The sequence below is a fragment of the Cyanistes caeruleus genome, chromosome 6 (genome assembly GCF_971803275.1).
Source record: "Cyanistes caeruleus chromosome 6, bCyaCae1.hap1.1, whole genome shotgun sequence".
In the NCBI taxonomy this organism is placed as follows: domain Eukaryota; kingdom Metazoa; phylum Chordata; class Aves; order Passeriformes; family Paridae; genus Cyanistes; species Cyanistes caeruleus.
The window spans coordinates 8,396,532-8,409,713 of NC_141706.1; the positions used below are offsets into that span (position 1 = coordinate 8,396,532).

General features: G+C 55.2%; 1 protein-coding gene and 1 long non-coding RNA gene across 2 annotated transcripts; one reads left to right on the forward strand and one right to left on the reverse strand.

Moving 5' to 3' along the window:
* Positions 1–512: 512 nt before the first annotated feature.
* On the forward strand, positions 513–6,843 carry LOC111930391 (ras-related and estrogen-regulated growth inhibitor-like). Its single transcript, XM_023928415.2, has 4 exons — positions 513–677; positions 4,288–4,344; positions 5,007–5,080; positions 5,546–6,843. The coding sequence occupies exons 1-4, from the start codon at positions 581–583 to the stop codon at positions 6,029–6,031; spliced, it is 714 nt and encodes a 237-aa protein (XP_023784183.2). The 5' UTR covers positions 513–580; the 3' UTR covers positions 6,032–6,843.
* On the reverse strand, positions 904–3,130 carry LOC147652410 (uncharacterized). The gene is made up of 2 exons (XR_015287723.1): positions 3,002–3,130; positions 904–2,578 (listed from the first exon to the last, which is right to left on the reverse strand). It is a non-coding gene; the product is annotated as an uncharacterized LOC147652410 (long non-coding RNA).
* Positions 6,844–13,182: the final 6,339 nt, after the last annotated feature.

Below are 13,182 nucleotides of genomic sequence, written 5' to 3' on the forward strand. Positions count from 1 at the left end.
GCTCCCGGGACAAGGGGGGAGGCCGGGGCGAAGTCAGCTCCTCTTGTCTTTACTAACTTGTCTTGTGCACCAACACGGGGAAAGTGATGATAATTATGATTTCAGGCAGAGTTTTGGGGGCAGGCAGCACTCTGGCTGTGTTACTCTGGCTGGGGAGGTGCCGCACCACTTCCCTCTTTCCTCACTCAGGGAATCAATCCCAGGAAGGTTTTGGGCTGGAAGGGACCTCACAGCCAGTGCCAGCCTCTGCCATGCGTAGGGACATCTTCCAAAGCCCAGGTGGCTCCGAGCCCCGTCCAACCGTGCCTTTGCCCCTTTGAGTGGAGCAGCTTTCCCAGTCCGGGAAGCGCCGCCCGGCGCTGCTGCGTGCTGGGAAACTGAGGCACAATTCCCGAACCGCCTCTGGGATGGGATGAGGACCGCCTCCGCGGGCCAGGAGGAGGAGGGGGAGGAGGAGGAGGAGGAGGAGGAGGGCGGCATCAGCCGGGCCCAGCTGAGCCCAGCCCGGCCCTCGGGGCGGAGCAGCGCCCGGCGGAGCGGGGAGCGGCGGATCCCGGGGCAGCCCCGGCGCGGCTCCGGGATGAGCTTCCCGCGGCCCCTGCGCCGCTCCGTGAGCCTCAGCCCGGCCCGCACCCTGCGCCTCGTCGTGCTGGGACAGAGCGCCGTGGGCAAGACAGGTAGGAAGGGGCTCCCCGGTATCCCCCCAGTGTCCCTCGGTATCCCCCGCATCCCTCCGGCATACCCCCAGCACCTCTCCGGCATCTTCCTGCATCCCTCTGCTATGCCCTGGCACCCCTCTGGCATCGCCCTGGCATCTCCCCGGTATTCCCTCTCCCGGGAGAGGGACCAACGTTCCTATGTCCCTTAGAAAGCCGGGACGAGGGACGTTCTCCCGATGTCCCCGCAACCGGTGGGGTTTAAGGGCACTGAGTTCCCTTCCCCTCGAGTTTCCCGCATGGACGCTGCAGCCGGGGCTCGTTTCCCTTGCCCGAGGGGTCCCCAGCTGCGTGGGGGCCCGGGGTGGACATCACTGACCGGGAGAAACTTCCCTAAAATCTGGGCTCGGGATTGGGTTTTCCCGGGTGTGAGGAGTTCTCTGCTCATTCCCAGCGCCCACGGCAGCTTTGTGGAGCCTCCTCCACAGCGCCGGGCTGTTTTCCTTCGGGAAAACTCCCTTTCCCTGCGCCTTGTTCAGCGCTCTCCGTCTGTGCCTGCTGAGGTGGGGGTTTGGGACACTGTGCTGGGAGCACTGCTGCTCCACTCCTTCCTTGGGATCATCCTTCCCTACCTCCCACTCCTCCATCCCGACCTGCGAGCACTTGAGGACCAAGGCGTCCCCTGTAGCACCCAGAGTTCCAGGGCTGGAGCCAGAGGCAGGGAAAGCTGTGGATCCATGTGGATCCATCACACTGATCCGGGCAAAGCCTGGTAGGACACAGCTATGCTGCTGTGCCCTTGGGGACAGCGAATGTCCTGCCCCTCTGGAAAAGGAAAGGCACCACAGCAGTGGCACCTGTGCCGGACTTTCGGAGCCTCCGGAATTGTGTTTCCATGCACAGCAACCGGCATTAAGGAAAAATCCGAATTCCCCGATTAAACTGAAGGAAGCAGCTCCCAGCTGTCCCTGAGCCATGCTGGAGCACGGGATGGAGCTCAGCTCCGGGGTACCCAGAGCCCGGGGGGGGACGGTCCCGGGCGGCCTGGAAGGATCAGGTGGTTTTATGGGGTGTACGAAGCCTTTGTCTCGCCCCCACCCCAAACACGTGTGCCTCCCTGCTTGTGGACATCCCACCACGGAATCCTGGCAGCTTTGGGCCCCTCCTGTGGGCAGGTGCGGGGTTTTTGTGCCGCCTCCTCCTTAGGGTGGGATCGTGCCGAGGGTCTTTAGAAGTTCCTCCGGTTAGGTTCGGCTGTCAGCGTGTTGCAGCAGCGGGGTGACAGTGTGACAGTGTGACAGTGACACGGGCCATGGAATGGGGCACAGGGAGGTAATCGATACCTGGTGAAGAGGAGAGCTGGAGCGTGCCAGGAGCAGGGAGCAGCCCCCGGGAACGGCAGGCATGCAGCCTCCCTGAGTGAGTCCCTCCCCATCTGTGTCCCCTGGGCGCTGTTCTGCACGTCCTCTCCTGCCAGGGGACAATTGTGTCACCTTCCTCGGGGGCTGTGCCCGAGCTGCCGGGTCCTGCTGCCCGCCAGCCCCTGCGCTGGGGACGAGGACACCTGTCCTGCTGTCCCTGCCCAGCTGGCAGGTGACATCCCAGGTGATGGATCTAGTGCGGGAGAGGCGAGGGAGGAGCCAAGAGCAGCAGCAGCGTCATTGCTTGGGCTCCTGTGGGGGGGACGAAGGAGGCGGCTGTGTCCCCAAGGTGGGGGTGACATCTCTTCTGGCCAGAGTGTGAAGCAGGGGAGGCCGAAGGTGGATTTCATCGCCGAGCTGCCAAGCTCCCATCCTGGCAGGGTGTGAGCGGGCCCCACTCAGGAGCATCCCCGGGACGAGCTGCTGCATCCATGGGATACGGAGCCAGGCCGGCAGAGTTGAGGGCTGGGAACAACCAAAGGGTAAATCCCACACGGGCAGCTGCAAAAGGAAAAAAAACAAACCTTGGTTCTCAGCAAGAGTTAGGGGTTTTTTTTTTGAGCAGTTTGGAAACCTTCAGGATCTGGTGACCCGAGGTCCCAGACCCCCCCGAACAGGGATGGGTTTGGGTGCAGCCGTGTGTGAATCAGCAGCGGGGGCTGGAAATCCAGCCCAGCTGGGGCTTGTGCTATCCTCTGCTGCTGCTGCCCAGCGTAAACTTTGCCATAATCCGGAGCAGAGCTCTGCCTGCAGCACGTGGAGCGAAGATGGATGGGCTGGAGCCGCTGGGCAGCGGCACAAACCGGGCAGCACGTGGGCGCGCACTCGGTGCCATCCCGAGGTGCCCGGGCTGACTCCTGGGCAGGTAAATCACCCCTGGAGCCCGCAGCCACCCCCCCGCCCCACGTTCAAAGCACAGTTAACCCTTTCAGCTCCCAGGAAAGTCCTTCCCGCGGTGACTGATGTTCGGGATGGGGAGAGAAAGCTCCTTATAAGGCTGGGTGGCCGCGGCCGCTCCGCCTGCAGCCGCTTCCCCCACTGGCAGCTCCCCTCGTGTTCCTGCGCTCCAGCCAATTTTTAATCAATCTAATTGGCTCCTCTTCTCATCCCACACCATGTGCTCCAGCTTTGGGTGGCTGCCTGACATATGACACACAATCAGGTGCTTTCTAGAGACCGAGCCTGCCTCGTCCCGCTCCCCCCGATAATTCTGTCGCCTCTTTGAAGGTGCCTGCAGGTGCCTCCTGTGGGATCCCTGGCTATCTCCTCAGAGCGGTTTGGCTAAATTACCTGCTTTTTTCTTCAAATCACTTCCCTGCTGGCCAGGTTTTTAACCCACAGACAGACTGCAGCAGGTGAGAGGATGGTGAAGCCCCCAAAGAGGAGCCCAGCAGGTGTGGGAGGCAGAAGTTCCTGCATCCCTCTTTCCCATCGTGTGGTTATTTAAGCCTGGCCTATGTGGAGTGCCACATTCCTGGGATAAACGCACAGATCCTGATCGGCTTGGTGAGGGCAGGACACCAGCAACATCTGCTGGTGGGCAGCTGGGACAAACTGACCCTGGGTTGCAAGGGAAAGGGAGCTCCGAGTGTTGTTCCAACTTGGTGTTGGCTTTTCATTTCCCTTTCTGTTTCTGGAGGGGTTTTCATCACATCCTGGTTCTGGTGAGGTTTATCCTCCTGTCACACTCCTGATCTGTTTTCCATTCCTCCTCTCCCTCCTGGTTCTGTGCTCCTGCCTAGCTCTTTTGGGTTTTTTCCCCTATTTTTTCCCCCATTCCATTAATTTCAGTTTCCACTCCTGTTGCCTTTCCAAGCCAGCTGTCAGCCTCTTCACTACCTTTCACTCCCATCTCCATTATCATCATTAACGCCTTGAAGGGCTCAAGCACCACTTCCACCCTCCATCCCTGCACTCTCTTCACCCTCCCAACCGTGGCTTTATCCAGAAATTCCCACTCCAGGCATCAGCACTATGTTTCCAAAGCAGCTTCCTGGAAAAGATGTTAGGGCCAAAGGCCCCACGGAGGGTTTTGCCAGCAATTTGGGCTTTGCCTTGTCCAGGCTGTAGTGCAGGGAGATGTGTAATCAGATGAGAGGGTTTAATTGCTTGAGCTGTGGCTGTTCCTGCTGCTTCTTTGCCCTTGCAAGGAGGAAAAATGAGTCCAGAGGACTGACAACTCCAACAGGGTTCATTGTGTTTTTTTCTAGCGCTGACCGTACGATTCATCACCAGGAGATTCATTGGAGACTATGACCCAACCCTAGGTAGGAAAATTTTTTTCCTTGGAGCAAACTCCTTTTCCTCCATGGCAGAGCCAACCCTGCTCCCAAATTCACCATATCCCCTCTTCTTCCTCCTCAACCAGACAGGCAGCCCGTGGACATCCTGACACCCCCCTGGGCCCTGCATGCCTTTTTCCCTTTCTGTTATTCAGGCAAAATCTATTGGGACGAGCCATTGGATTTCACAGGGAAGTGCTGCAGGCTCAGTCATGGGAGCATGGAATCATTTAGAATCATAGGATCACACAGAATCATTTCGGTTGGCAAAGACCTCTGAGAGCCCAGCCACCAAACCAACCAACAGTTCCTCCTCAGTTTCTCAAATTCCTTCCCAACCTGCTGGAAGGTGGCTTTTAAGGGACAGGAGGCTTCTAAGCTCCTGGAGCCTGTGCTCTCCTGAATTCTAGGATTTTGTGTTTTTTTTTTATTTTTTTGGTTTTTTTGCATTTGGGTTGTTTTCTGAGCACTGAAGCCATGTCCCTGCTGGAATGTCCCAGAAACATCCCCTCCTCCCACTCTCCTGCGGAGCCCCTCTCCCTCCCTTGTTGCTGCCACGCTTTGGTCACTGCTGCCCTCTCGGCCACCTGGGCTGTGACTGCTCCATGGGGGTTCTCTCACACACCTTTCCTGTGTGTCCTGCCCAGAAATGATCTACAGGCACGTGGCTGTCATCGATGGGGAGATGGTGCACTTTGAGATCCTCGACACGGCCGGACAGGTGAGCTCAGCCAGGAAAACACCATTGGAGCAGAGCGGCCTGCCAGGCAAGGCAGTCCCTGCTCTTCCACTGGCCTCATTCCTGGTGTCTGGAACATCGTGGTGGTTACCTCAGGAAAAGGGTGTTTTGGTGAATTTATGTCTAGCCTCAGTTACAGTGCAGCTTCGGGTAAATATTCCCCTATTTCTGTGCAGGGCATAGCTCTGCTTCCTGTGCCAGTGGAGCATCCTGGCAGCTCAAGGGAGCACTGATTCCCCAATATCCACGCCAGGACAGGGCTGATGGCCGTCCCCACCTGCCACACCACCTAAGCCACCCCATCCCTGCCCCGAGCTGCCAATATTAGCACTGCTGTCCCCAAACCCTTCATGGAGAAGGCACCGCGCCCTCGGGAGGTTTTCCAGGGTTGCACCCGGCAGTGCTGGCATTCCAGCGGTGCTAACGGGAGCCTGTGTGCCCGAGCAGGAGGAGGACTCGCTGCAGATCGAGGAGAAGATCAAGTGGGGCGATGGCTTTGCCGTGGTGTACTCGGTGACCGACCGCTGCAGCTTTGACGAGGTGATGCGGCTCTGCTTCCTCATCAACCACCTGCACACCAGCCCCAAGCGCAGCGGCGCCGCCGAGCAGCCTCCCGTCGTCATCGTGGGCAACAAGAAGGACCTGCAGTTCGACAGGATGGTGTCCACCGAGGACGGGGAGAACCTCTCCAAAGCCCTCAAGATTCCCTTCTACGAGATCTCCACCCGGGACAGCTACGAGGAGCCGGTGGCGGTGTTCAGCAGCCTCTACCAGGAGCTGCTCAGGCAGGGGCACTTCTCCCCGGGCTCCTTCAAGAGGAGGACAGTGTCCAAGCTCATGGAGAAGATTCCCAAGATGCAAGCCAGCTCCACCCTGAACTCCACGGGCCGGAGCCTCAGCTTTAACTCCTTCAGGGACTACATTCCCGAGTGAGCGGCCTGGCTCCAGCCTGCCATGGGGGCGGCTGCTGGGGCTGTGCCGGCTCTCTGCAGGGGAAGGTCAGGAGCGGAGAGGGTGGCACTGGGGTACAAAAAACTGTGGGTTCTTCTTACAAGGGGCTTTGTGCCAGCAGGGAAGGTTTTCTTCATCCATCTGATCCCTTTGTTCCCTCCTCCCCCTCTGGTGTGGCCCTGATGGCTCCAGTGGTGTTGGGACAGCCCTCGGAGGGAGGCTCAGCTGTGTTTTGGTGGGGCTCAGACCCAGCACAGACACGTCTGGGGGGGCTTCCCCCCTCCCCTGAGCTGGCTGGGTGTGTCTGTACCCCAAATCCAGCACCCACCGTGCTGGGTGACCCCAAGGGCCTTGCTGGCTCCTGGGGAGCATCAGCCATTCCCTGGGAATGGAGCCTGCTCCCTCAGCGTGGCTGGTGAGTAAAGCTCCTCGGATCCTCAAACCCTTCCAGCCCATCCAGGCTGTGCTCAGTAGCATGGACACAACGGAGCTGATTCCAGAAGCTGCTTGCAGGTACCCCTCTGTCTGCTCATCAGCTGCCCTGTTCCCAGAGGGAAAATCACCATGGGCTCAGGACTTGTCCTTTTGCACAGGGATGGGGCAGGAAAGGTGTGGGAAGGAGCCAAGCTCGTGGCTCATATTCCCTCCCTCCCTTTGGGTGTTGGGGGCTGGGTGGGTGGTCAGGGTGGCTGTGCTGGGACCCTGTGGTGTGACTCCCCTGTCCCCCCTGTTGTGACCGACCCCACTGTCTGCTGCCGTGTCCTGTGACAATAAAAGCCGAGTTCCCAACCGCCTGTGGCACTGCCAGGATAGGTTATTTTAGGGAGCTTGAGGAAAGGACTGCGTGGTGTGGGATCACCCTTAAATTAGGGCTGGGCATCCTCCTTATCTTCTCCCCGAGCCCTGGCACCATGCACCCTCCTGCCTCCCTCCACCCCTAAAACGTGTCCCTGGAGGATCACAGCCTGGGAAGCCACTTATCCCACCTCCCCAGCCTGCTCCAGAGCCCACTCAGGCACCCTTTGCCCTCCTACAGCTCCCAGACATGTTTCCTGGTGCTGCTTTCATCTATCCAAGGGGTTTCGCTTCAAGGGAGGGGATTTATTTTATTCCATTTCTCTTCAGACACCCACATCCTTCTGTGGGGGGGGGGAAATGAGCCCCATCAAGGACCCGGGCTGGGAAAGCAATTTGGGGCTGCTCTTCCTCAGCACCTTCATTAAAATCAAATTAAAATTAATTAAAATTTTACTGAATTAAATTTAATTTAGTGAATTAAAATTTGCTCAGGGCTCTGTGTATGGGCAGAGCCCAAATGGGGCTGGACAAGGGGTGTGTGTGTGTGTGTGTGTTTATTTTTAGGGGGTTTATGGCATTCCCAAGGGAGTTGAACACTGGGATCTGGGGTGGGTGTTGCTGCCCTGGCTGGAGAAGAGCCAGTTTGGGAAGTGCTGGGATGGGGGGAGAAGAGCTCAGGAGGGATTAAACTCCAGTGGGATGCTGAACACACACTTGAGCCTGTCAAAGGCAGGATTTGGGTACTCTCATTCCACATAGCTCAGTTCCCAAATATCCCCAAGGCTTGTCCAAGGGGGTGGATTTAGCTGCTGGCTGGAGCCGGGCATGGCGGAATCCCGCAATATTCAGCAGGAATTATTCCAAGTGATGGATGAGACAGGACCAGCTCATGAGCAGGAAGCCAGGCCAGTGCTGGAACAGCATCCCCAGTGCTCCTGGCAATGGAGAAGCACTCAGCACGGCCGGGATCGCTGTCCTGGAGTAACCCCGGCCCTTTTTCATATCCCAAGGAATCCAGAAGGCTCCGTGTGGTCGCTGCCTCAGCCCCTCACCAGGGCTCCTGGCCCTGCCTGCTATAATTAGCACCAAACCTCATTAGGAGAGGCAGGGGCAGCTCTTCAGGACTGGTAATTGCTAATTACTGGAAGCCTCTAATGGCTCTCCAGGGAAAGTTTCCTCTCCCTTATAAAGGAAGGTCTTGAGGATGCAGCATTCATTGGGGTGGGGAGAGGTTTTGCAGGGGGAGGAATTCTGGGGGGCATAAATCCTAAATTCCTGTGGTGAGAGGTCTGCAGGGGCTGGGCAAGGGAGAAGGAGGAGGAGGAGGAGGAAAAATTAAAACAAGAAAAAAATAGAAGGGGAAGAAGATGAGGAGGAAGAGGAAGGTCTATGACTTACTTGGAGCAGAGCCTGGAGATTCAGAGCCCCGAGCAGGTGAGTCCAAGCCAGGTCCCTGGAAAGGAGGTGCCCAGAGCCTCCTGGGAGCCCCTTGGAGGCACACGAGGTTCTGTGGGGATGTGGGGACCTGCAGCCTCCTCCATGCCAAGCAGGGCAATGCCACTAAAACAACACTCCATGGGGGTTTGGGACTGGAATCCGGGAATGAGGGCCGGGGTTTGGTTTGTCTTGGAGCCCTCCCAAAAGAACCACAACTGTCCTTGGGGAGCACCAGGCCTCAGGGCTGCTAAAAACTCTTCCAGGGAACAGGGATGGATGGAGCTGGGGTATCCTGTACTGATCCCCTGGGTGGATGTTCCCGTGTGTAGCTGGGAAGTGCCACCTCTCAGGGGACAGGTGGATGTCCTGAAGGTTGTCCTGCACCTTTCCAGCCTGCAGTGGCTCAGCTCCAGGGAGAGAAGCTGAAGAATTTTGGTCTCATCATTATCCAAACAGCATCTCCAGGGCTGGGATTGAATTTGGCAGCAGGCAGGCTGCAAATCTGCTCACCAGATTTCTGGGAAGTTTGGGAGAGGCAGATGAAGCAGAAAGGTCCTTTCCAAGAGCTCCTGGCTGTGCTCACCCCCAGCAGCTCCCTGGCATGCCAAGCCCCCCAATTAATCCCCTTTGTCCCCTCTGCCAAGGGGTTTCCTGGAAAACCAAAATCATGGGCTGAGGCTGTGGGGTGCAGCTGCTCTCTCTTCACAGCCACAACTTTTATCATCAGTTGTTCCTTGTTTTAGTTTAAAAAAATAGAGGTTTGGGGCTTTTTGAAGGCTTCTCTTGGAGGAGCAGCACATGGATCTGGCCTCACTGCAGCCCTGCTCCTAGGAGGGGTGGGGAGAGTGGAATTGCCAACAATCCTTTCCAAGCAGGTGCTGCCATCAGAGATCCCAAATCAGCACCCTCACCCCCTCTGAGGGGTTTGAGCTCGGAGCAGGAGCATTGAGGGTGTCTGGGGGCTGCAGCATTCCCTGGATTTGAGGTACCTGGGCTGGGTTTGGAGGTGCAGGGGGCTGAGTGCCCCATGAAGGGGAGGGGGGGTTTTCCTCAGCACTGGGGGCTCCTCTCTCCCCAGATTAGAAATTTTAGGGAATGTTGTGCATTAGGAATTTGGGATTGATGTACCCAGAATATCAGGCTTTTCCTGAAGGGAAAAGGGGGGGGAAAGGGGTACACAGGGGCTGTGTCCATCTCATCAGTACCAGCTAAAATTGGCAGCTGGAGCTGGCGACTTTCCACCTGGAAAATTATCCATCTATGGATTATTTCAGGTGCTCCAGGCTGTCCCCCACTGCCCATAATCTGTTTTGCCCGTGGGACCCTCCTGAAAATCCGTGGATTGTGGGCTGTGGATAGAACTCAAAGAGCTCCCAAATCCAGGCATTCCTGATTCAGGGGGCACAGCTGGGATGGGAAGGGACGATGGTCGCTTCCAAGAGCTGCTCCTAAGGCCACGTTGTCAGTGCTAGTCCTGCTCCTCATTTTTTGTTTTATAAATAGCTGTGGAGTTCATGGAAATCTGGGATTGCTTTCCAGGAGGGAATCTGGGCTGAGATTTCAGGAATTAGGAACTGTATCATCCTTTTTGGTTTGGTTTTTTTGTTGTTTTTTTTTTTCCTTTTAAACTGAGCGATAGCTCAGCTCCAATAAGGAGCCCAAATTTTCTACTGAAGAATTCCAGCACAGCCAAAGGCTTTTGCTGGCCCTGAAAGGCAAGGCTGGGAACTGCAAGGGGAAGGAAAACCCAAGGAGAACGCCCACTACGGCACATTGGCTGGTTTATTCCCGGGGTGGATTCTGAAGGGTTTTTTTTTCCTTTAAATAAGCTCTGTGAGGGCAGGAAGATGGGATATCCATGGCCATCCATGCTGCCAGCTTCAGGGAATCTACTCTGGTTCATCACTGTGTCTCCCAGCTCATACAAACCATGGATAAATGGATAAAAATGAGAGTTTGGTGTAGGCTTTTGAGGTACTGTGGGATCCATCCCCATAGGGAGAGTTTCAGGATGAGGCTGCTCCTCACTGGGAAAAATGGAGGAAAGATGCCAAGTCCTGGAGGCACTTTGCTGCTCCCACCGGTTTTCCTTTGCTCTCGGCCAACCCACACATCTTTCCTGTATATTTTTTTTTAAATTAATAATAATATTTAAGAAACCCCAAACCAGAAACCCCAGGAGGGTCTGGCTGGGAAGTTGAGGTTGTAATTGCTGGTGCTTAAAGGCTGTAGGAAAATATTGATGGAAAGGGCTGTGCCTTCCCAAGTGTAACCCCATAAAAGTGGAAAATCCCTGTGGCTCTCTGTGCTCTCCCTTTTCCCTGCCAGCCTGAAAGGTGATGGGAGAGCTCTGCAAAGGAGTGTGATCCACAGGGAATGCAGTGATGGAAGCCTCTCTTAGGGGACAGCTATCCTAAATCCCAGTGGGAATAACCCTGGGTCCTTGCTTTATGGGTGTTTCACCAAAAAGCTTGGGTTCTCAAGCTCTGCTTATGGATGCTGGTGAGATAAATCTGTTTCCAGCCTCCAACTCCATCCTTTCCCTCGGCACTGTCCACCCGTAGGTGCCACAACCCACATGGCCCAGAGAACCTGGAGGGTTGGAAAATCCCAGAATCCTGGAATGGTTTGGGTTGGAAGGGACCTTAAAGCCCATGCAGTTCCACCTCCCTGTCATGGGAAGGGACCCCTTCCACCAGATCAAGGTCCCTCAGCAACCCTGGAGCTTGGAAAGCCCCATTGGATATTAAAAAATAACCTCAGGGTCTTTTCAACCCTGAAAAGTCATGAAGAGGGAAAAGATGCTCTATTTTGCAGAGGGGGAGATTTTAAAATGTTTAAAAAAACAACAAACCAAACCTCTGGAAGCAGAGGGGCAGAACACCCTTCTGGAATCCAGGGAGCCACCCCGAAATATTTTTTTTCCCTGTGGCCACTCAAGGCTAAGTGGTTTTTGTTGGCAGTGGGAGGAAGATGAAGGGAGGTTTCACTCTGCTTGTGGGAGCCAGTTCATGCTGAGATTTGTGACAGGCAGGAAAACTCATAGATCCATTCCTCCTCCCAAAAACCAGAAGTTCTGGGAGGGTGGGAGAGGGCTTGGCCCAAACCCCCAGGCTATATTTGGAGTTGTGGGGGCCCAAACTTGGCCAGATATTGAGTTGTTAAAAGCTCCAGCAGGATTTTTCCCTGGGATTTGAGCTGCTTTTTAAGAAAAGGTTTTTAAAACCATCCCCATTTTCTGCTATCCTGCCTAGGCATGGCCTCCTGTCCCTGCTTATCCCTCTGCATCCGCACCACTGGACGCGCCATCCCAGGGTTTCCCTAATCCCACCTTGGGGGCCCCTCTGCCATTCCATGGATGTGATTTAATCTTGTGCCATGTGACAGGGCTTTGCCTTCAGCTGCTGCAGCCAGCAGCCTCATCAGCTGCCCCCCTCCCAGCCCATTCTGTGGTGGGAAGCAGGGAATTGTCAATCCTTGTGCAGCTTTTGTGGCTTTTGGGTGCTGCTGCCACGTCCCTTTCTCTCCCTTGGACAGAGGATTAAACCTTCCTGGTGTACCAGGATCCCAGATCATCCCAAAGATCCCTTTTCTTTCCCCCTCCTCTGCCTTGTTTCTGCAGGTTTTACAGACAAACAGAGCTCTCCCTGAGGCACATGGATCTATAAATCCCCACAAGTAATTCCATTGGTTCCAGCTGATGCCGTGGGTGAACAGTTCTGAACCACCACAGGGTTTCTTCACTTCTGCTTCTGTACCCCTTTTCCAGGTCATGGGGAGTGTTGAGCCCCTCGAGTGCCTGTAACATGCCTGGTGGAAGGAACACCCCTTCTTCCTTATTTTTTTAAAATTTTTCCCTTTATTTTTCCTAGATTTGGGGTCCCATGTGTCCATCACCTACGGTTTTGTAATAAACCTCTCCTGACCACATTCCAAGGGGATCTCCAGCCCCTTTTGGATGGACATCATGGTCTCCTAGCTCATATCCAAGCTTTTTTCATCCTTTCTCCTTACCCTGGATCCACCTTCTCTCCGGAGCCCTTCTTGTCCTGACGTGATCCACGATTTTTCCCTCCATCCAACACTGGATATTGCCCCACCTACAATAAAAAATTAATCCTTGAGAGGAAAGGCCCCATCCAGGAGCTTATTTGGGCCACAGATGAGAATTTTCCTGGTGGATTTGGCTGTCCTGAACTCTCCTGAAGAGCAGGATCTTTGGGCTTGGGATCATCCGGGTTTTTACCTGGATGCAGGACACTTTTAAGTCCCAAGTTTTTTATATCTTGGCAGCCAACAGGTTGTAATATCACTTGGAAAAATCCAAATCTTCCCTGATCATCTGTAGACAGGGTGAGATGAGTGTGAAGGGGGACCAGAGCATGGAAAAGTCAGTGGAAATCTCAGATTTCTGGGGTTTTTGCACCAGTGGTGATTGCAAATGTTTTGGGAAGTGACTTCCCTGTGGTTTTGGGTGCAAGCAGCCACCCTTAGCTGCAGCACCCATTTTGGCAGCCCTGGAGTTGATCTAAAGGGGGGTCCCAGTGGCTCATGTGAAGTAGGAACAGGGATAAAATCCCCCAAAACTGAATAATAACAGCAACAAAAGCCAAAGCAGGAGAACGAGGGGGCTCAGCACTCCCAGGGCTTCACGTGTGGATTCACAGGTGCGGAGTAAGGATTCAACTATAGCCACCTCAGCAAACCGGCAAAAAAACCCCAAAAAACACCTTTAAAATTATTCCTCTCTATATAAAAGCCTTTAAAAATTAGTATTTTTAATGTCCTGCCCCTGCTGGGGATGCAGCCACCTGTGGCTACGTGCGGGCTGCAGGGGAGCGGGTTGGGAGGGAGGGAGGGAGGGAGCCTGGCTTAAGTATCGCTCCTGGGTTAGTCTG